Source organism: Herpailurus yagouaroundi, unplaced genomic scaffold, assembly GCF_014898765.1.
Source record: "Herpailurus yagouaroundi ecotype Mexico unplaced genomic scaffold, PumYag 166, whole genome shotgun sequence".
Lineage (NCBI taxonomy): Eukaryota > Metazoa > Chordata > Mammalia > Carnivora > Felidae > Herpailurus > Herpailurus yagouaroundi.
Window position 1 is genome coordinate 32,646,166 of NW_024412407.1, and position 24,368 is coordinate 32,670,533.

At 39.8% G+C, this 24,368-nt stretch overlaps 1 protein-coding gene across 2 annotated transcripts in view; it reads right to left on the reverse strand.

Moving 5' to 3' along the window:
- The window catches only part of PTPRO (protein tyrosine phosphatase receptor type O), a 241,280-nt gene that overhangs the window by 42,089 nt on the left and 174,823 nt on the right, over positions 1-24,368 (reverse strand). For both annotated transcript variants that reach the window (XM_040488820.1, XM_040488819.1), the window contains exons 13-15: positions 8,392-8,531; positions 5,682-5,814; positions 3,438-3,558 (exon numbers count right to left, since the gene is read on the reverse strand). In XM_040488820.1, the coding sequence (XP_040344754.1) occupies positions 3,438-3,558; positions 5,682-5,814; positions 8,392-8,531 (394 nt within the window). The remainder of the gene's footprint in view (positions 1-3,437; positions 3,559-5,681; positions 5,815-8,391; positions 8,532-24,368) is intronic.

Genomic DNA, 24,368 nt, shown 5'->3' on the forward strand with positions numbered 1-24,368 from the left:
GAGCTAACGTTTGTTGCATGCTTCCCAATGATTGCATTATTGCTCCTAACCATCCACTCACCTAGGGGCTATTCCCGTATCTTCTTGAAATACATTCTTTCCCTTGCTTGCAGGCCACGTAATCTCTTAGCTTTTCTTGTACTCCCCTGGGTGCCTCTTACCAGTCTCCTTTGCTCCTATCTTTTTATTCTTCCCTGAAAATCTTGATATTAGATTGTTCTGGTGCTTAATCCAGGACCCTCTTCTCTAATTTACACGCACTCCCTCCAGTAAATGACAATTTCATCCAGCTTTATATAGCTTTAATACTGTTTATATGCTAGCAACTCCCAAAGTCATATCCTTAATCCAGACTTCGCTCCTGAACACCAGACCTTTGTGTTCAACTCCCACTCCACACCTGCACTTGAAATCATCTTAAATGTAACATTTCCAAAACCAAAGTCTTGATGTTCCTCCAACTCTGAAATCCTCATCTGGAATCCCATTTCAGTTGGTGGTGACTCCATCCTTTCCAGTTGCTAGGACCAAAAACCTTGGAGTCATCTTTGACCCTTATTCATTTCCATTTCACGTGCAATTTGTTAGCCAATCCCCTTAGCTAATGACTCTGTTTTCAAAATACATCCAGAATCTGATCATTTCTTCCTACCTTTATTGCTGCTATCCTGGACTAAACTATTACCATCTCTTGCCTGGATTACTGGAATAGATCCCCCAGTTAATATGCCTGCTTTTGTCTCAACAGACTGTTTTCTTAAAAAAAATTTTTTTTAACATTTACTCATTTTTAAGAGACAGAGAGAAACAGAGCACGAGTAGGGGAGGGCAGAGAGAGAGGGAGACACAGAATCTGAAGCAGGCTCCAGGCTCTGAGGTGTCAGCACAAAGCCTGCTGCGGGGCTTGAACCCACGAACCGTGAGATCATGACCTGAGGCAAAGTCGGACGCTTAACCAACAGAGTCACCCAGGTGCCCCTCAATACAGATTGTTTTCTAATGTAAGGCAGCTCTTCTGCCCCAAGTCCTGAACTCAGAATAAAAGCATAAGTCTGTCCTTTACTCAGGATAAAAGTATAAGTCTTCACAATGGCTTACAAAGCTCTACGTGATCTGACATCATCTCCTGCTAAACCTTCCTTCATTTCCTCTGCTTTAGCTGCACGAACCTTCCTACTACTCTCTGAATATGTTCCTGCCTCAGGACCTTTGCACTGGCTCTTTCCTCTACTCTTCCTCTAGAAAACACATGGCTAACTCCCGCATATCCTTCAAATTGTTTCTCAAATATCCTTTCAGTGAGACTCACCCACCTCCCAGAGATCTTCTACACATATTCCTTATGCCTGTACTGCTAATTTCCCTTACTCTGCTCTATTATTTTTCTCTTATTGTCTGCTCACATGCCATGTAATCTTTTTACTTTTATTGATATTACTTATTATCTACCTCCTCCACTAGAATATGAGCTCCATGAAGGCAGAAATTCTCATCTGTTTTCCCAAGCATCTGGAGAGTCTGACACATAGCAGGTGTCCATTAATATTTGTTAATGAATAAATGAAATTTCACTGAACTGCACAAGGTGACATAGATTGCAAATTAAGATTTGATCCCAAGGAGTGTAATTTTAGAGCTCTCTACTCTAGCCACAATGTGGTACCACCTTCTTCCCTATCCTTCTAAGATTTTTTTAAATGACAACATTAAAAAAGTTTGATATTTATATTTAGACTAATCTCTTTTCTCTACATTAATAGAAGCTCATTTTTATCTCCTTTCTGGGGCAGGTCAGTTTATACCTTTAAATACATTTATTTATTTGTTTTCTTAAAAATTTTTTTAATGTTTATTTTATTTTTGAGAGAGAGAGAGAGTGCAAGTGGGAAAGGGGCAGAGAGTGAGAGAGAGACACAGAATCTGAAGCAGGCTCCAGGCTCCAAGCTGTCAACACAGAGCCCGATGCAGTGTTCGAATTCATGAACCCTGAGATCATGACCTGAGCAGGAGTCAGATGCTTAACTGACTCAGCCACCCAGGAGCCCCAAATATATTTATTTAGGTACATATCGCCACCTATATTCTAAGTGCTTAGCGGACAACTTAGATGTCTGATTTTTATTTAATTGTGCCATATAAGACACCGATTAAATCATTATTGGATGGATACATTTAGCTATGAATGTAAATGATAGAATTCTGAGAAAGAAAAAGGATGTTGATTGGCAGTTCAGCAGGCTCCCAATGGGTAAATATAAATTTGAATCAAATTTCCCAAACCCCGTAGTACTCAACTAAACAACAGTTTTTAAGAGAATTGATGGATTGTTCTGATAATATAGGGGACCACCGAAAGTACTTGAGAATGTGCTCTGATAAGAAACGCATCAGTGGTCAAAGGAATAGGGAATCACCAAAGTCATAAATCAAAAGTCTTTTTCGGCTGCAAGAAAAATGAAAACTGCCTCCAAGTCTGAGTAGTAGGAACAAAACTGAGAGGGGGCCTCGAATGGACCTGATCATAGACTCTGCAAATGTTTTCTAAGACAGTTTTGGCAGAATTGATGAAGAGAGGGACGTTTTTCTTTCTTGTGGTCTCTCCATATATTAACTCCTTTCATTAATCATACTAAGTAGCCATAGATCTTTATTTGACTCCAAAATACGTTCGAAAATATCCAAACGTCCTTAACAGATCCCTTTGTATGGGTTTCTTAAAATGACAAGATTGAGAGTAGGAGATCTGGATTTGTATAAACAATCCTTTGCTTTGCCATTTCCACTGTGATGTTTTCTTGTTAGTATTATTATTATCTTTTAATGTCTATTTATTTATTTTGAAAGACAGAGCAAGAGGGGGAGGGGCAGAGAGAGAGGGGGAGAGAGAATCCCAAGCAGGTTCTGCGTTGTCAGTGCAGAGCCTGACGTGGGGCTCCAACCCATGAACCATGAGATCATGACCTGAGCTGAAATCAAGAGTCAGATGCTCAACTGACTAAGCCACCCAGGTGCCCCCATCATAATGTTTTCTAAACTAAATTTAAAAGTCTACCTAGAGGGGCGCCTGGGTGGCGCAGTCGGTTGAGCGTCCGACTTCAGCCAGGTCACGATCTCGCGGTCCGTGAGTTCGAGCCCCGCATCAGGCTCTGGGCTGATGGCTCGGAGCCTGGAGCCTGTTTCCGATTCTGTGTCTCCCTCTCTCTCTGCCCGTCCCCCGTTCATGCTCTGTCTCTCTCTGTCCCAAAAATAAATAAACGTTGAAAAAAAATTAAAAAAAAAAATAAAATAAAAGTCTACCTAGAAAACACACACAATAGACACTGAAAACTGAAATGAAACTTATCGCTAATAAAATTTAGGTCTGCAAAAGTATACACGTATGATAAATTAAAATACTTTAAAGGCCGTGGGTAAAAGATTAACCAAACTTAACTTACCTTGCCATCTGCAGGTGTTTTTTCCTAAGAATTATAAGGGTCACGAGCAGCAGTCCAATTAACAGCGTGCTGAGGATGGCCAGCACGGAGATGACCACCACGTTGGGGTTCATCTCTGTCACTAAAGAGAAAAGCCATGCATTTTCATTACAAACTTCCATTACACAAAGCTAACAGAACCACTCGTCATTTTCCATTGATTTTTAACACCATGGAACTTATGATGTTGAAAACAAGAGCAACAATGGTGTTTCTCCAAGCCGACAATGGCCTCCTCCTGGTCAAATATAATCTAGCAAAGCAGTTTGATAAGCGGTGTTCAGGTACCTAGAGGAATTGAGTCCATCTCCAAAGCTTCTGTTCAGAATGTTCTTACAAAGGGAAATTATAAACTGTGAAGAGTGCCTGTACCGTCATTTAAATTCTTTTGAAAATCAAAATATCTAGAGGTCATCATCACGCGTTATTATTGCTTCGCATTTTCAGAAGCTTGGAGAGGGGCAGGTTTTCGCGTTATGCCTATGACGTTAAAGGCAGAAAGCACAACTGTATATTGCACTCGCAACTAATAACGTATATGAAAAAGGCATTAGCAAGCTACCATCTGCTGCAACACTTAACACATCACTAGAAGCAGGCATTCTGATGATCGGTAGCCATATGTTGAGAGGTTTCCCATCTGCACAACTCTAGAGATGAAACTGATTATTAAGTCTTGGGGCCCTTAAGAACAGGGGCTGTGTCCCTCGCATATACTTTATATAAGGGCTGCTATGGCACTGCGCGTTGCCTAGTTCATCACACTACAGGGAAGAGCCAGATATTAACAAATGGGGACTACGTGTCACATGTTTTTATGAAATTCGTTACGGTGGACCCAAGAGGAAAGACTGCTATCATCCTCAGCATTGATCATAAAATCACACAATCGGCCACCACATTCAATCCATAAACCTTTGTGTATTTGCCACTTCCCATTTGGGCCAGTTTGATTCCTGTTTACAGGCAGAGTAACTGAACACAAAGAACATTAGACTCATGGTCAGGAGACCTTTTTCAGGTTCATTTGACTACTAACTGTCATGTGGAGAAGCTATTTTATCTGTCTCTCTGGGTCTCGTTTTCCTTACTTGTAAATAAGCTTAAATGTGTCACCTGTTTCTGCTATATTCTGTTAGCAATGACAGGGAATAGTAAGCATGAAGAGACACAGAATGGTGGAAAGGAGACAGAAGTGACAGACCATTAATATACTTTTCAGGTCCACTTTTGTCCTCTTTTCTGGAAAAATAAAAATTCAAAACAGAAAACAAACAACTATATGATGAATGCTACAGAAATGAAAATGAACCCAGTAAAGGGATCTTGTGACAGTGAAAGGTTGTATTACAGGAGGTTTCATTGAAGGTCTCAGGTTGCAGAATCAGACTCCGACAAACAGGGGAGCAACACATTTAATAGAACTCAGAAGGGGAAAAGGAAAACTCCCTTATTCCAGACCTTTCATTAATTTCTAATTTCCCTACTTATAGTTTGGCTTCATTGGAAACTCGCCTGCTCTGACCCAGTAATTTAGCATTGTCACCGCATGGTCAGTGACGGCTAAGGGCCGAGGGACAACAGATGAGCCCTAATCGATCAGGGCACTGTGACCACTGCTGGACAGGAGGATGACGATGGAGGAGTTGATGGTGGCAGCTATCACTCACACTACGTGTGCAAAGCTTTACGTGTTTCATTTCTAGGCTTCAAAACAGCTCAACAAGGTACACATATTATGATTCCACTTTTGCAGATGAAAACACAGAGGCTCAGAGATAGTAAATATCTTTCCCTAAATCACATAGCTGGTAAGGGCAGGTACGTGCTCCCTGACCCCACAGCCTGGAATGTTTCAGTGGAGCATGGATCTATTAGAAGTACAGAGTACATATATTTGAAAAGAAAATGTAAGGAAAATCTAAAAAGATAAAACTTCTGGGGGTGCCTGGGTGGCACAGTCTGTTAAGCGTCAAACTTGATCTCAGCTGAGGTCATGATCTCACAGTTTGTGAGTTCGAGCCCCGCATCAGGCTCTGTGCTGATGGCGTAGAGCCTGCCTGGGATTCTGTCTCTCCTCCTCTCTGCCCCTCTCCTGCTTGTGCACTCTAGCTCTCTCTTTCAAAATAAATAAATAAACTTAAAAAAAATAATACAAAGATAAAACTTTCAAAGACACCAGATTTCACGAATGCCAGGAATTACCCATTGTTGAGACAGCTATGAATGTGGGGACACTGGGGCTGTCGTGGCTGAAGCTGGTGACACTACAGTTGTAGGCAGTGGCAGGAAGGAGGCTGGAGATGGTCACAACGTGAGAGGAAACAGAAATCGGTTCCTGGAGATGCAGAACATAAGATCAATGTTATATTATCTCCACCTGCTTTGTTTTTTAAACTATTTTTCAGAGCCGAGTGGGTAATATATAAACAGTAAAGAAATTAAAAGATGCGAAAGGATAGCAATGAAAAATAAGCTTCCTTATTTCACTACTTCTTATCTACCGAGTTCTCTTCCACAGATGGAGCCGTTGTTGTCAGGCATGTTTTTTTTTTTTCTTTCCCATCTATATTTTATGGAGGTAAAAACATAAGATACAGCTAAACAAAAGTGATAATGTAGTTCACACATCATGCTGCTTACTCTTTACCTTGATTATCAGTATATTTCGGTGCTTTGCCCATGTCAGCACAGGTAAAGCTGTTTTATTCTTCTCAAGGGCTTTGTAGAATTCACTTTATTTAACCAGTCCCCTACTGAGGAATGTTTACACTGTCCCTGATTTTTTGCGATTACAAACAATGCCACAGTGAACATAATTTTACATTATGGGAACAAACATATACGTACACACACTCAATATATGTATGTGTGTATGCATGTGTACGCATACACCTTCATACACAAAACCTGCATGTGTGTAGATGTGTGAATGTGCATACATATATGTATACTCATGTTCCCAACAGTTGAGTGCTGGGTCAAAAAGTTGTGTAGTTTTCATTTGGAAAGCTATTGACATACTGTCTTCTGCAGACATGTTCCATGTTATCCTGCCACTGTCAATGTGGGACAACACCTGTTCCCATTTACTCTTTCCAATCCAATGTGTCCGCAAACTCTGAGTTTTTCCAATCATATTGGTGGAAATTGTACCTCATTGTAGATTTATTTTGCATTTCTTTTACCATAAATGAACTTGATCATCTTTTCCTATGTTTAAGAATCTTTTGGGGCGCCTGAGCGGCTCAGGTGGTTAAGTGTCTGGCTTCGGCTCAGGTCATGATCTCACGATTCATGGGTTCGAGCCCCACGTCAGGCTCTGGGCTGACAGCTGGGAGCCCAGAGCCTGCTTCGGATTCTGCGTCTCCCTCTCTCTCTGCCCCTCCCCTGCTCTCTCTCTCTCTCTCTTTCTGTCTCTCTCAAAACTAAATAAACATTAAAAAATGTTTTTAAAAAAGAATCTTTTGTGTTTATTTTCTATGATATATTTGTTTTGGGTTGTTGGTCTTCTACTAAAGACATTACCCCCTTTGTCTGCATTCTCAGCTTTTAAACAGCAGCCACCAAAGGCATAGCAACTTTGAGTTCTCAAAAACATTTGATATTAACTTATTCTTGAGTAGAACAGATTGTTAATTTGTTGGGCCAGTGGTTGGACCAGTGACAAGTACCACAGTACAATATAAAAAGATGAGCCAGCATAACAATCTTTTTCAAAACAGGGATCTGAAACACTCCTGCCTAAAGAGATGACAGCCATCAGCACTTATTTCCAATCCCACCTCTTTTATTGTCCTATAAAAGAATGATTCTAAGGAAAAGCTCAATTGTAATAAGCAGCTACATAACCATTGTTTTCTTGAGGAAAGATGTTACTATAGCCGCAGAGAAGAAAATCCACTACTGACAAAGCAGTTATTTCCAAAAAGGATTCTTTGAATAGAAAAAGAGATTAGCTGTTCAGTATAGATCAAAAAGAGATAAGTTTGTAGAAGAGAGTATCAAAAGGGGAAAGAAATCAAAGCAAATTATCTTAACATTCTGTATGAAAAGATTCCCACTCCCAGAAATCCTTTCTTCTTTTCAATCTCATGAACTGCATTATTTAAAAAGCATCAATTATTCATGGTCACAGAATTAGTCTCTCCCCTGCATTTTGTGACATCCTTCACACACTTGACCTTTTCCTTCCACGTCTGACTGTAAAAAATTGTTTTCTTGTGGCTTTGTTGCCCTGGGAGCTCCCGGTTCATCTCCCTCCTTCCCTTCCTTTGGACCTGGTGAATAACTCAGGAGTCATTCTACCTGCTGTTTGTGATTCTAAAGCCTTCACAATCACCTCTCTCAGCCTTCATTTTCCCAAGCGAAATTGTCCTCCTTACTGACTAGAAATAGTCCCTTCTTTAAATTCTCTAAGTAGAATGGACCTCTCTATGGCACTTGAGTTTTACTTTAATTATTTCTAGACTGACGCAATATCCATAACTACATGAAAAAAAAATTTAAAGGCCAGTATTGATTCTACCATTTGTATCACATATAGTGCCTTTCACGTAACTGGCAATCAGTTCATATTTGTTAAATTATATTTTATATGGCAGTGTCTATACCTTTGGTCGATTTAATGGCGATAGGAAAAATGAACCCTTTTAAGTCCTCAGGACCCAGGGTAACTAAAAACTAGGGACAAAAGCTAATGCAAAGAGAAAAATAAACTTCGCGATTTGGCAAATTGGTTCTTACATTTTAGGCTTATTCTAAGCACACTGTTAATTTCTATCACTGAAACACAAAAGCGCAAATGAACAATTTTCATTTTCTATAGTTTAAACAAATAAAGGACTTGACTTCATTCAGATAATTAGCCTTAATCAAAATCAACTCAGAAAAGAAAAATCAAAATGTACTGTACCTGGAGTTTGGTTTCTTGACTAGAGCCAACTTGTTGACAAAAGACTTCAAAGAAATCAGCTACTCCCTCTTCCACCCACAGCAAAGTCACTGAAGTCTGGGTTTTATTCACGGCAAAGAGTGATTTTGGAGGAGCTGGTTCTGAGCAAAGATAGAGTTTTAAAATTTTATTTTAATTTAATATATTCTTTCTTCTTTCACTAATTGGCAGGATAAAAATAGGCCAAAAACAAAAACAAAAACCAAATACAGGCAGTTGAGAGCACCATCAAAATTTTATATTGCTTTTGAAATATGTCCTTTCACAAAGACAGTGGTCACCTAACTTAGAAGGCAGGGGATTTGGCCTTTTCCTCCCCCTTTCATTATAGTTCTCTTTTTGGAGCACTTCTGTTTTCTACTTCAGCTTTATTATATACATAATCTATTAATAGTTTTTATGTCATCTGCATTGGAGCTAGCACTGCCCTGATAATACAGACTTTCTGTAGGAGACACAAAAATCTGCACTTCAATGGCTGAGAAAAATGAAAGTGGTTTGCTGCCTTCTAATGCAGACATTCAGTCTGGTACTTAGCCAAAAACCTGCTGGAGACTATCTGGAATCATTTTGTCAGAAGAATGGCTTCTTGAAAATGTAGTAGAAATTAAGAGGGGTAGAGTTAAGTACATATGATTTTTTTTTTTAAAGAAAAGGATTATGGAAGGGGACTGGAGGGTTACTAAAATGTTAGAGGGCTGATTTCTTTACCTAACTCTTTTAGACACTTCATCTTGATCAATAAATTAATCCATTAGTCAAGGAAACTATGCCCCTTCATCCTCATTTCCAGTAACTGAGTCACTGGATTTGTTGGCTTGAGACCAAACCCCTGCCTGTTCCTCAGTTTTAGGAAGTGATCTTGCTGTCTTGATCCCCCATTCTTGAGTCTCTCCTACTCTCCTCTCCGTGCCCTATCATTTGGGTGTTGTCTTTCCCTTGAATTCCTCCAGTACGCAAAGTGCTATGCCTGAACCCCAGTGCTTATGACAGAGTCCCTGTTACCCCCTGTCAGACCTCCTTGACATTGCTTGTTTGACATATCACATATCTTGCTGTTAGGTTCATGAAACATCATACTCCGACCACCTGCATGTCCCTGTTAGACAACGACCCAAACTGTTTGCTCGTTACTTGGATTTCTTTTTATTATTTGTCCCATGCCCCCAAGTCTGTCCTCTAGCTCCTGGCTTTTAGTAGTGCTTGAAGAAGCTCTTGAAGGCCATTTCACTCCTTTGACATATACATTATCTTTGTGGGGGAAGGTTTAGACCTTCGTTCTAGAATACCATCCTCATGGCCCTATTCAGAACCAGGAAGTATGTCAGAACCATTCTTCTCATGGTTTAGCCCAGACAACTTAAATTTGTGTGCAACTAAAAAGAAGCATTTTTCTTTCTAGAGCCAATTGACGAGGTTAGGCAGAAGAGCTGAAGAAGGAAAGGGAGGGGGTTAGTCTTGGGCAGGTTTGATTCACAACAGATGTCAGGACCCCTTTCTCATTTGCAATGAATTGTCCATTTGATGAAACATAGCGGTCAGCTTCCACTTCTCACATCCTTTATAACTGTCACTGCCAGTAGGTATGAGTCAGAGAATAGGTCCTCTGACTCTCATAGAACTTGAATCTTTGGAGAAAAGTGAGGGCTGTCTGGGGGCAGAGATGGATGATTTTTGGGCTGAACCTTGGTTATGTCTCTTTTCAAAATCCACAAGACAGAATTTCTCCTCAGAGTGCCTCTTAAACTGATTAGGTTCCCTAGAACATTATGTCTTGTTTTTTGTTTTTGTTTTTGTTTTTGTTTTTGTTTTTGTTTTCCCCTGATGGGTAGAAAAAAATCAGTTTAGCTATCCAACAAGAATACCGCCCACGTCTCAATTTCCAGATCCAACTTTTTACACGTGTATTTCCAATCACCTATCATCCTTGCTTACTCAAATACTTCACTATTGCCTTAACCTCCATAGGGTCAAAATAGACCTTGAGTCTTCCACCTTCCCGAAATCAATCTGCTTTCCAACCACTGATACTCTGACGAGCAACACCATTCTCTCAATTGACGAGGCTCTCCTCTGGTTTCTCAGTCCCTGATAGCATATCTTCAAATAATTCTTGTCATCTCTTCCTTTTATCTATTCTTTTTATTATATTGCACGTTCAAGCTTTTGTCATCACACTTTATCAATCAACACGACAGACCTTTAATTCTTTTTCCTGCTTTTAATCAGTTCTTTCTTATTTGTCAATGAAGGCATAAATCACCTAAAATACCACTTTGCTCATGTTAAATCCTATCTGCATAATAATCTATTGTGATCAATGTCTACTGCATCACATCAAACGTGCCAAATTTTGAAGATCCTACTTACATCAGCCACATTTACCCATCCAGCTTCATCACCATCCTTCCTACCCAGAAATGTTTCCTTTGGTAGGGCCAATTTTCTCACTGACTACCATACAAGCAGTACTCTTACTCAACTCATGTATTTCCCTTCAATGTACTTTTCCTTCTATTTGGATCATCCTAAGATCAGGAAAACGTCTTCCTTTCTTCCTGAAGCCTTACCTGTTCACTCTGTCTTTTGATGATCTATCCCTTCTCTGACCTTCTGTTACCCTATTTGATCTACGTGAGTAAAGTCCCGATTCTACTAGGTCCCATTTGATTCTTTGAGAGCAAATACCATGTGTTATAAATTATTTTTGTCTTCACCTTGAACTAGTCACCTGAAATTGCTCAATAAATCTTATCTATTGACTGATTTAAACCACAGGTCAAGATTCATCAATCAGAGCTGTTAAGATTTAAGCATCAGGCAAGATCAGACACATTGGGGTTGAATTTTGATGTCCTCTGCCTTTTTACAGTGATTGTGTTGCTAAAATTACCAGCTTTCAGTGGCAGAGTCAAAGATTGCCATGAATTGTAAGTGTCCTCAGTGGTCCAAAGATTATGACTTTAATAATGGAGTAGAGGTTTCTTTGGGTCTGGCTAAAAAATGTGAATCTAGGTGATAAGTTGGATCCTCAGGTAAATCTCCAAAGGCCACAGAACAAATTTTTCCTTTCCTTTGGCCAGCCACAAAACAAATTTTTCCTTTCAGGTGTTATGCAGGGGCAAGAGATGATTCCAAAGTCACTGCACCCATTATCTCAGTATTCTTTTCTGAAAGATATATGCATATTAGCTCTGTAGGTCAATGAATAACATACACAAATCACCTGTTTGAGGACTGTTTAGGATTTTTGTGATAGGTATATTTCTTTAGCTGTTTTGGGGAGAAATTTCACTCAGCTATTCCAAACAAAGAAAATTACTGCAATATTTCATAAGTGGAGGTGTAATTGGGTTGAGAAGGGATTCTAATTAAATTTCACTACACAAGACAACATCTGCCCCAGGAAATGTATTAAATGTTAGAATTGTATTGTTCAAAGTAGTAGCTATTAGCCACATACAGCTACTGACTATTTGAAATATGGCTAGTCTAAATTGAGAGGTGCTATAAGAGTGACAGACTGAATTTTGAAGACTTAGTACAAAATAAGAATAAAAATATCTCATTTATATTTCTTTATATCAATTACATATTAGAGTGATACTACTTTGGATATATTTGGTTAAATAGACATATTAAACTCAATTTCACCTATCTCTTCTTAGTATTTTGTAACGTGGCCACTAGAAAATTTAAAATTACATATATGGCTCTCATTATATTTCAATTGTACAGGATGGGGTTAGAGCATTCCTTCTTGCTTGGTAGAGCAGAAGTGTGGAAATTCTTGGCAGAAGCTGCTTAGAGAGGCCCCCCTTTTGCTGTCTATCTCCTCTCATAAGAAGGCAAGGTCAGCTAAACTCCATAGCCTAGCATGACTTAGATGATTTCTGTTTCCCATCCTTGGGCATGAGACCAAAAGGGAGTGGTGGCTAAATACTGTCCAGGCAATTTCATGTGATAGGGAATACGATGACATGCAAACGCCTTTTGATTGATCTGTGTTATGGGCTAAATTGTGTTCACTCACATTCCTATGTTGTAGACCTAAGCCCCAGCACCTCAAAAATGTGAATGTATTTGGAGATAGGGCCTTTCAACAGGTAAATTGAAGTGATGCCCTTAGGGTGGGCGCTAATCCAGTTTGACTGGTGTTCTTATAAGAAGAGGAAATTTGGGCAAAGAGACACCAAAGATGAATGGGTTCAGAGAAGAAACCATGTGAGGACATAGCTGGAAGGCGGTCACCTGGAAGCCCAGGAGAAGGGTCTCAGAGAAACCAAACCTGCTGATATCTTCTTCTTGGACTTTTAGCCTCCAGAACTGTGAGAAAATAAATGTCTATTGATTAAGCCACCCGATCTGTGATATTTTGCTATGGAGCTCTAGCAAATGAATAGTCTCTTACTATTCAAAATCTCAAATATAGTCTAGCTTATAAAAGGGAGGGATAGAGAGACCTCAATGATTTTATGAAGAGTCAATGAGCTTTAAGACGATGGACACAAAAACTCTTTATATAATATAAAGAGCCACGTAGATATTAGCTATAGAAATCCCCCTGGCTACTATCACTGTCTACTTTCCAAAGTGACATTTGAAATCTCAACTCCTTCAAAATTCCCTTGCTTCATAATGTCAGATTTCCTTTTGTTTAAAATCATTTCAGAGTCCACGATGTTTGTTGTGAGACTGTGGATATGGGCAAAGGAGACAGATGTACTATTTTTACAAAATAAGGTAGAGATACAGAATTGTTTGCTTTAAAATATTTTTGAACAGCTTTCTAGCGTTGCTGATGTTATACTCAACTGTCTGGCCCTCTTCTTCCCTTCTCTTCTCTCCTTTTCAGTGCCTGTCCTATTTGAGTGGGGAATCCAACCTAATTTTATAAGGAAATTAAATACAATGCGCAGAACATGGGCAGAAAGGAAAGCTGTAAGGCTACCTCTACCATTTAATTTAGATTGGATTATGAGAGGCTCAAGCTGTTCCCTAGGATCTCAGGGGAGTGAAGGTGACCTTGAGTAAAGTATGAGCTAGTGCCTGATTCTTATTCTTTGTTCTGGAAGCAAATTTCTTCCTTTCCTAGGAAATTCCAGAAGGAGTCAGGTGTAATAGTTAGAGTTGGAGAAGAATAGAATGTATTTATTGCCTAAAAACCATCTTTTCCTGACAATTATGACATTGTTTCTTATTTTAATGTGACCCATTGGTTTAGCTGCCGAAAGAATGATGCTAATGAGGCCAAGATTATATCCGTGAGGGCCCATTAATTTTACAAATGTGTGACATTGGTGATAAGAGGAATTCAACCAAAACACATTGTAAAAAAACGGTCAATATGACAAAATCGATTTTCAATCCTCGGTATCAGTGACAGCAATTTGCTGGTATCCTCTTCAGATAACAAAGAACGGTTCAACATCTATATTATTGTATGTCTTTTACATCTATTTTTATTTCCCTCAAGGCAGGCAGTTCCTCCTTCGGCAGTGTAAGCCGTGTAACTTATATTCAACTTGGTCAGAGAAAACACCTGGGACTTGAACAGTGTCAGCCACATAAAGTATGTCCAATGTGGTCAAAAACAACATCCGCAACAGAAAGAAATATTCGAAAGAAAAAGCAAAGTGGTAGAGAAATTATTCATAATGAGTTCAGACTGATATGCAATGAAATTAAGAAGATGAAGATTTATATTAAACAACAGAAACTTGTGTTAGAGCTGAAGTTTACTAAGCCTATTCTCTTGTCAATTTAGGGACGTTCTTTAAAAAAAAATTTTTTTTAGTGTTTATTTATTTTTGAGAAAAAAGAGTATGAGCGGCGGGGGTGGGGGGGGGGGCAGAGGGAGATGGAGACACAGAATCCAAAGCAGGCTCCTGGCTCCGAGCTGTCAGCACAGAGCCCGAGGTGGGGCTCGAACTCACGAGATCATGACCTGAGCCGAAGTCAGGCGCTTAAGCCACTGAGCCACCCAGGCGCCCCAGGGAGATTCTTTTAATAAATAATGAGCAAAGTTAAAAACAACATTGGGAAATATTTTTTAAAATTCAGGCAAATATTACATTATAATTAGGCCATTTCCATATCGAAAACACACAATTTTCTCAGGAATGAGAAATACCCATGATTTCCATTACATTTTAAATAAATTCTTTATGGCTTAATGATAGCAAGTGTGACATCCCCTTCTGTGAGTCACTGGGTGTTTCTATGGTTTTCCCAGCTCAACTAACTTCTAACGATTAGCAGAATTTTTCAAAGAAAGCTTTCATTTAACTTTACTTAGTTTCAAAACAGTACATCTAACTTCCTCTTTTTTTTTTTTTTTTTTTTTTGGTTCCAAGAATATGATTTTATTTTTTTACTTAGCATTTTTATTTAGTTAAGAGTTATTTTCACCAAATTCTTAGAAAAGGATCACTACCCTCATTGTATCATTAGCCTTGTTGCCTTTATTCTGAACTCAGGTATGAACTTTAAAACTGGAAGGAATATTAAAGATTATTTCGTCCAGACCCTCACTTTGTAGATGAGGCAACTGAAATCCAGAGGGCTTAACCCACTTTTCTATGGTAACACAACTTGTCTGTGAGAACAAGAACTAGGATCCAGGGGCGCCTGGATGGCTCAGTCGGTTGAGTGTCAGACTTTGGCTCAGGCCTGATCTCATGGTTCATGGGTTTGAGCCCTGCATCGGGCTCTGTGCTGACAGCTCAGAACCCAGACCCTGCTTCAGATTCTGTCTGTGTCTCTTTCTGCCCCTCCCCGATCATGCTCTGTCTCTCTCTCTCAAAAATAAATAAATGTTAAAAAAATAAAAATAAAAAAAAACAACTGGGATCCAGACCTCTGCACACCTAGTTAAGGGTCCTTCTACACCTGGATTCCTCCCTGAAAACGTGGGTGTTTGCCATCTATTTCCATATAACTGAGGATGATAGGGCTTTCTGAAAAGTTCCTCTTTCCCCAAAGGGCAACTTTTCCACAATGGGCAGTTGCTTATACGTTGAGATCACTACATCATAGTTGCTGCCCTATCAGTCCACGTCATGGGGTGCAGGGGAAGTGCTTTTAAGGACTTCCTTAAAAGGATGTCCTTTTTGTGTGGCTTGGCTGTGGGCAGCTGGAAATGGCAGTGAAACTCAGGAGACCACAGTGAGAAATGGGAGAGAGAGAGATTGAGAAGAGGCATCAGTTAGCCTCAGGACTAGGAACGGAGCCACGGAACATGACATGCCTGGCATTCCAACCCAGAAGCTAATGCTGGCATGAGGCTGCTGGCCATGTAGGACCATACATGAAGGCTGCTGGCCACGTAGGGCCATACAAGAAGGGGAGCAGGGCAATCATAGTCCTCTGAAAACCTAAAGAACACGCTTGTAAGAAGTCAGTAGGAGAAATCTCCCACAAGCTTCCATCATCGCTCTCACCCGACGGGCCTACTCTACTGGTGGCCTTATGCTCTGTCACTCTTCCTTACTACAGATTCACTCCGTCTAAAGCCACCCCCTCTGCTGGCACCCCGGGGTCCTGTCTCCTCTGGCCCAAGCAAGGAACATCATTTTAATGAGCGTCACCTTCTAAACTATCCTGCACCATCAATTTTCCCTTTTCTGTTGAATCATTTTGATTAGCCGTTGAAAAGCTGTTTCCACCCACTTAAAAAAATAGAAAGAAAGACAAAACAAATCCAACCAAACAAATAAAAACTCTTGGCTTCTTTTATCCTCAGCTCCTGCTCATTTTCTGTCCTCTTTATAATCACACTTCTCAAAAGTTTTGTTATTCCAGCTGTCTTCCTTTTTTCTTTTATTCTCTCTTGAATTACTTTTTTAAAAGAAAAGTTTATTTATTTTGAGAGAGAGAGAGAAGGAGAGCAGGGCAGGGGGAGAGAGAGTGGAGAGAGAGAATCCCAAGCAGGCTCCCCACTGTCAGTGCAGAGCCCGATGTGGGGTTTGAACTCATGAACCGTGAGATCATGACTTGGGTGGAAGCTTAACCGACTGAGCCACCCAGGCGCCCTCTCTTGAATTACTTTTAGTAGCATAATTTTCCCTCACTATTCCACCCAAATGCCTCCTTTCTGAATCACCAATAACTCCTGGGTTGCCAATTCTCACTCCACATCTTACTTGACTTACCAGCAGGTGTAAGCTGATCAATCAAGTACTTTCTTCGCTTGGTTCTTTGGACATCACACTTTTCTGTGCTCCTTTGTCCTTTACTGGCCACTCCTTCTCTGGCTCTTTTGCTGGTTCCCTCACACCATTTCCATTTCTTTTTTTTTTTTTTTTTCCAACGTTTTATTTTTATTTTTGGGACAGAGAGAGACAGAGCATGAACGGGGGAGGGGCAGAGAGAGAGGGAGACACAGAATCGGAAACAGGCTCCAGGCTCTGAGCCATCAGCCCAGAGCCCGACGCGGGGCTCGAACCCACGGACCGCGAGATCGTGACCTGGCTGAAGTCGGACGCTTAACCGACTGCGCCACCCAGGCGCCCCACACCATTTCCATTTCTTAACATTGGAGTGCCAGGGCTCAGTCCTTGGATAGCATGCTTTCTTCTTCATTCACTCCCTGATAACTTCATCAAGTCTGTTTCCTGACCCTCAAACTTATACCCCCAATCCTTAAATCTCCCAGAATCCAAGCTCTTTTATCTAATTGCCTACTCAGCATCTGTTCCTTAATATTTAACAGGTACCTTCAAATGTGGATGCATCCAAATCTGAGCTTCTGATCTTTCACCCAAATCTGCCTCTCCCATGATCTTCCCCAACTCAATAAATAGCACCTCTGTCCTTCCAACTGCTCAGGCCCAAGATCTTGGCATCTTCAAGATAAATTTTGAATCTGCTCACGGCTCATCACCTTCATGGCAACCACCCTGGCACAGGCAAGTATAATCTCGTATTTGGGTAGATGCAGTAGTCTCCTAACTCTAAGGTGACTGTGTAATTTATCAAATATGTCCAAAGTGGAATACTTTTAGGGAAGAAAAGAATTGCAAACGAGGATGACTAGTCTTTAACTGATCTATAGCAGTGTAAACTGGTATTATGTGTGGTAACTGGGATGTAAGGTCATCTTATCTACCTGGTTTCCTGTTTTACCTTGATCCCTGAACACTATTCTTACCAAAGTGATCTTGTGAAACTTGTCAGGTCATTAGACTCCTTAGCTTGAACCATCTACTGGAATATCATCTCACTTGGTGTGAAATGTCTTTTCAACGACTCCACATGATCTGCTCCTTTGTTACTTCTCTATCCTCTTTTCTACTGCTCTCTCTCTCTCTTGTTCCTTCCACTTCAGCCACACTACCTTCCTGATCTTTTCTTGAACTTCCAGGTATACCACTGCTTCTGGAGCTTTGCACCTGCAGTTGCCTATGCCTACAAAATCTCCCAGTTATCTGTTTGGCTCACTCCTTTACCTCCTTCAGGTTTTTACTGAAATATCACCTTCACAGTGAAGCTTAACTTATGCCACCGCCTACAAAAATTGCACTCTGCTTCTCATTGTGCTTCTTTCTTTGCCTCATTTTCCTCCACAGCATCTGACGTCCTTATATTCGTGTTTATTGTCTCTTTTTCTCCAGTAGAATGAGGGTAGAAATTTTTGTCAGTCTTGTTCGTTTCTGTATTCTGAGCACCTAGATTAGTATGTAACACATAGTAAATGCTAAATAAATATGTGTTGATTGATAGAATAAATTAATTTTTTAAATGTGTATCTTTGAAACAGAGACAGAGAATGAGCGGGGGAAGCGCAGAGGGAGAGAGAGACACACAGAATCCGAAGCAGGCTCCAGGCTCGGAGATGTCAGCACAGAGCCCAATGCGGGGTTCGAACTCGTCAACCATGAGATTGTGATCTGAGCCGAAGTCAGATGCCTAACTGACTGAGCCACCCAGGTGCCTCTAGAATAAATTACTTTTCAAAGCATAGTAGCTTAATTAATTTATTAGTTTTTTTTCTGACTGGCAGTCAATATAGATGGGTGGACGGATGGATGGACAGATGGATAGATAGATAGATAGATGAGAGATAGAATGGATATGCATATTTTCTTTCTTATTTCACTTTCCTCTTCCCTTCCATACATTCATTCATCCATCCATCTTTCCTTTTCTCTGTGCTACATTAACACAATTTATTCACATTTAGATCTTATTAAGCTCATTTCTTTTTGGTGGGGGGTGAGAGGGGTAACAAGGTAGTCACTTACCAGGACATGATCCAAGAAAAGGGCACGGGAGGATAGAGAGAGGTACATTAGACTTCAGTAGGCTCCGACTCACAGCATTTCACTCACTTCTTACCAAAAATAAGGGCTGCATATATCCAAGCAACCATTTCCCAAACTGTTAACTCAATGATTTCAACATAAGAATAAACAAATGTTCTCAACTGAGCATGAGATCATGAAGGGCAGTACTGTATAATAGCTGGGTTTTTCTTAAGTAAGAAATTACATTTCATCAAAATAGAAATAATTATTTGTAATCACTGAAATTTTATGACCGAGAGATTGTAATATGCCCCAAATTCCTAACACCTGAAAATATATTGATTCTTTCTTATCCATAGCCAAACTATGTTTAAAGGTTTCTAATCTATATAAAGTTTTTCATGACTGAGATTAAGAAAATCAAGCCAATGTTATTAATACCCAAACTCCAAAAGAGGAAGAGAGAAAACCACACAGTGGGTGTGAAATTCCTTCCTTCTCTATTAGGAGTTTTTCACTGAAAAAAGAAGTTTATAGAAAAAAAAAATACACTCCAAATCCAGGAAAACATAAACAGCAGATGGACAAAAAGTGCCAAATCACTGTTTCTTGACTCAGACTCAACAACGTGTGAAGTCAAATTTCTCTAGGTTGCAGCTTGCTCAGATGAGGACATTTCATTCAATTACCTCCAAACCTCTCCTGGCACTGAAGTTACCTGATTCCTTATCTTGAACCTGTCTGAACACAGCTGTGGTCAGGATACTGCAGAAGTTTGACAGTGATGGTGTATACATTCTGTTTTTGGTTTTCTCTGACCTCGTTGGCTATACCTTCCCAGTCTCTCTGCTCAGTGTCCAAGTGCTGGAAGTGGTTCTTCTCTATTTCTGCTTACTAGTTAGTGATCTCATCTAGACACTGCAAAATTTATATTTCTAGCCCAGAATTCGCTGCTGATATTCAGACACATAACAAGAATCATTTTATTTGACAACTGTATTTGGATGACCTCTCAGTTTGGTTTTGGTTTTTTTTTAGTCCAGAGAAGAATCTTTGATTCTCACCCTATCCCAAAGTCACTCCTTTTCTAGTTTTTCTAGTTGTGTCAGTCTCAGTGAATTGTACCACCATCCAGCCTAGTTGCTTAAGAGTAAAGCCTAGGAGTTAATTTTAATTTCCCTTTCTCTTATTTCCTATTTTCACCCCACAAGCAAGTTCTATGGACACAACCTCCAAAATAACTCCTAAATTCTGTCCATTTGTCTTCATCTCCATTATTACCACTTAGCTAAAAGTTGCCCTCATTTCCAATGGAACTTACTGAATTAGAATGTTATTTTTTATTTTTTTCACGTTTATTTATTTTTGAGAGATAGAGCATGAGTGAGGGAGGGGCAGAGAAAGAGGGAGATACAGAATCCAAAGCAGGTTCCAGGCTCTGAGCTGTCAGCACAGAGCCTGATATGGAGCTCGAACTCACGAACTGTGAGATCAAGACCTGAGTCGAAGTCAGACACTTAACCGAGTCACCCAGGCGCCCCGAATTAGAATGCTATATTTTTAATATGAAATTTATTGTCAAATTGGTTTCCATAAAACACCCAGTGCTCATCCCAACAGGTACCCTCCTCAATGCCCATCACCCACTTTCCCCTCCATCCCACCCACCATCAACCCTCAGTTTATTCTCAGTTTCTAAGAATCTCTTATGGTTTGCATCTTTCCCTCTCTGTAACTTTTTTTCTCCCCCTTCCCCTCGCCCATGGTCTTCTGTTAAGTTTCTCAGGATCCACATAAGAGTGAAAACATATGGTATCTGTCTTTCTCTGTATGACTTATTTCACTTAGCATAACACTCTCCAGTTCCATCCACATTGCTACAAAAAGCCATTTTTCATTCTTTCTCATTGCCAAGTAGTATTCCATTGCATATATAAACCACAAATTCTTTATCCAGTCTCACCTCTGTTGCTTAACATAGTGTTGGAAGTTCTAGCATCAGCAATCAGACAACAAAAGGAAATCAAAGGCATCAAAATTGGCAAAGATGAAGTCAAGCTTTCACTTTTTGCAGATGACATGATATTATACATGGAAAACCCGACAGACTCCACCAAAAGTCTGCTAGAACTGATACGTGAATTCAACAAGGTTGCAGGATACAAAATTAATGTACAGAAATCAGTTGCATTCTTATACACTAATAATGAAGCAACAGAAAGGCAAATAAAGAAACTGGTCCCATTCACAATTGCACCAAGAATCATAGAATACCTAGGAATAAACCTAACCAAAGATGTAAAAGATCTGTATGCTGAAAACTATAGAACACTTATGAAAGAAATTGAAGGGGCGCCTGGGTGGCGCAGTCGGTAAGCGTCCGACTTCAGCCAGGTCACGATCTCGCGGTCCGGGAGTTCGAGCCCCGCGTCAGGCTCTGGGCTGATGGCTCAGAGCCTGGAGCCTGTTTCCAATTCTGTGTCTCCCTCTCTCTCTGCCCCTCCCCCATTCATGCTCTGTCTCTCTCTGTCCCAAAAATAAATAAACGTTGAAAAAAAATTTAAAAAAAAAAAAAGAAAGAAATTGAAGAAGATATAAATAAATAGAAAAACATTCCATGTTCATGGATTGGAAGAATAAATATTGTTAAAATGTCCATACTACCCAAGGCAATCTACACATTCAATGCAATCCCAATCAAACTTTCACCAGCATTCTTCTTGAAACTAGAATAAGCAATCCTAAAATTTGTATGGAACCACAAAAGACCCTGAATAGCCAAAGTAATATTGAAGAAGAAAACCGAAACGGGAATGTTATTTTTAAAGTTAGGGCACATGGTGCCTTAATCGGTCTCCCTATCTTCACTGGTAACCCAACAATCCTTCCTCCCTTGAGCAACCAGAGGGATTATTTTAAATATGTCAGATTGTTTATTTTTAATTCTTTAAATTCTCTCTTATTACACTCAAAATAAAATCTCAACTCCATCTTCTTAAAAATCCTGTATAATTTGGTCTCTGCCTATTCCTTCTGCTTTGCATACCCTTTCCCAAACTTTTCATGGCAGATCCTTTCTTGTGATTCATATCTCTCATCATTGCTTCCTCAGAGAAAGGTTTGCTGCTTATACACTGTCCCACACTACCCTGTTTTAATGTGGTACACAGCACTTCTTACCATCTCCCCCTTCGGCAGATCCTAAGCTCCTTGTGAACAGAAACTGAACCCTTCGAGTTCATTATTACAAGTAGTCTGGCATCTGGGCAATTCTTAGAAGGTTCTCAGTATGTATTCGTTGAATGAATTCATGAATGGATATTCTACTACCATAGAGCTATTTTGTGATAGGCCCAACCCTTCTCATCCCTATTTCTTTCCCTTTCTTTCTTTTTTGAATGGTTGCTTATCTGGTATAAACTTACCCAATTCTCTTGAAGTTGGCCCAGAGTTTCAAGTGGATTCACCAAGACCAGAAGTTATGACTGGTTGCTGGTTGAAGCCACAGTTGCAAGTAGACCAGTAAGTTCTTGTAAAATGACATTTCTTAGCGCAGATTTGATTCACATTTGTATAGACTGCCAAAGGGAACTGTCATCACATACCCCCATGGTACCGTGAAACTGCTGACAACCTACAATTCTTAATAGGATGATGGGCTCAATGCCCTGCAAACAGTACCACTGTTGGTAGATGTCTTCTTGTGGATGCTGATCGGTGACATAATATTTGAGAATCTTTGGCAATTGCTTTGAGGCTCTCTACCCTTGCACATACCATCCTGGATTACTTTATATTATACTGGACTCAATCATAGCCTGGTTTCTTCCCATAGATGTAGATCCTGTCCTCCATGATACCAAGTAGAGCCATTGCAAAGAGGCTTTTATCACAGAGAAACCGACCTCAGGGTTAGCCAAACCAGTTTTGGTCCTAGCTTTAACAACATCGTTCTGATTCACACTAGCCTTAAAAATCTGTGTGCCAGAGTTGCAGGTTTCTGTAAAGTAGAATTCATATGACTTCTATGGACACCGAATGAATGCTATAAAGGAACATAAAATGACTAGAATGAAAGTTCTATGAAATAAGATAACTGCAATCAGTTATTACTAAAGCAAAATGTTATTTTACTTCTTTGAAAGATAAAATTTGGTAGAATGTATTCAACTTTGAGGTCTGTGGTTGCAGTTCGGTTCAATAAATATCTATTGAGCACCTACAGTAGGCAAGGCCATATGTGTTATGGAAAATTGAAAGAACCAAAAAACAATAGTGTGATGAGTGGAATAGAAAATAGACTTCTAGACAAATGGATGACAAGTGAAATTATTTAGTTTTCAGGGGGAAAAAGGCCGAGTTCAGGCACATTATATACAGATTATCTTGTTTTCAGAGAGCAACGATGTAGAAGCAGTATTTTGTCTGATATTTAGATCATAAAAAGGAAAACCTTATTGATTTTAAGAAATAATTTTTATGGAAACTGGCCTTCCCTTCTTGAAAAGTTTAAAGGACCTTTCTACACTGGTTTAAGTAGTCCTGCCTGCTAACAGGAAGTTATGGAACCTCAAAACCTCATGATAAATTTGGGCTGGGAACTATCATGATTTTTACTCATATGCCTGTGTAGTGTGAGTATAATTGTACCAGCTCAGGACTTTAACTCATACTCCTGATCATATATCAACCATAATGTCACATTATGGCAACAGTGAGGCTCTCGATAGGCTCCCTAATTTAATTGCTGCTTTGGTAAGACTCACCTCTGAACAAACCAAATGAGTTAGAGAAAGCAGCTAGGACCCAAGAAACACAGCCTCCTGTAATCATAAAGCTGGGGAAAAGAAAGGCATGGGGAATGTGAGCATAATCTTTAAGCAATTCCAGTTACCTGGAAATGAGTTTTGAATGGATTTTTATATCCACGAAGGACAAAATCAGAGATAGCAGTTGCAAGTGATAGGCAGGCAATTTTTTTTTATAGAAAGATCACACAACGTTGGAAGCTGGTGATCTCCACATTCCTAGAGTTGAAGTACAGACCGTTGGGGAAGAAGAGCAGATTGCCTGCAGTGAATGAAATTGAACTCGTGGTTCTCAATGGGAAGGTGTTTGTAAATTTGTAGGCATGTTTTTAATAGCCACCAGGAAGGTTGTTAACTGGGCTTCTGTAGGCAGGAAGCAGAAATGCTAGATGTTCTGCAATGATCAAGAAAGCTCCAAACAGAAAAACTGTCCCAAGTCCCACATCCCACATATGTTTGTAAAGTCATACCAGAATAAATCCACTATAAACGTAATTGCAAGTACTTTATCACATAATAATGTTAGAAAAGATTTTCCGGAAGTTGAGTAAAATAATTTAGAAGAAAGTTGTCATTAAGAAAAATACCTAAATGGAATTAAGGTGTTATTTACAAATTACTCAATAATTTACTTTTTCTGCCAATAGTTTCTATTTAATATGTTATGTATCTCCAGCTACCTATTTAATTTTATTTATTTATTTAAAAATTTGTTAATGTTTATTTATTTTTGAGAGAGAGAGAGAGAGACAGACAGACAGACAGAGTGTGAGTGGGAGAGGGGCAGACAGAGAGGGAGACACAGAATCCGAAGCAGGCTCCAGGCTCCCAGCTGTCAGCACAGAGCCCGATGTTCAAACCATGAGATCATGACCCGAGCTGA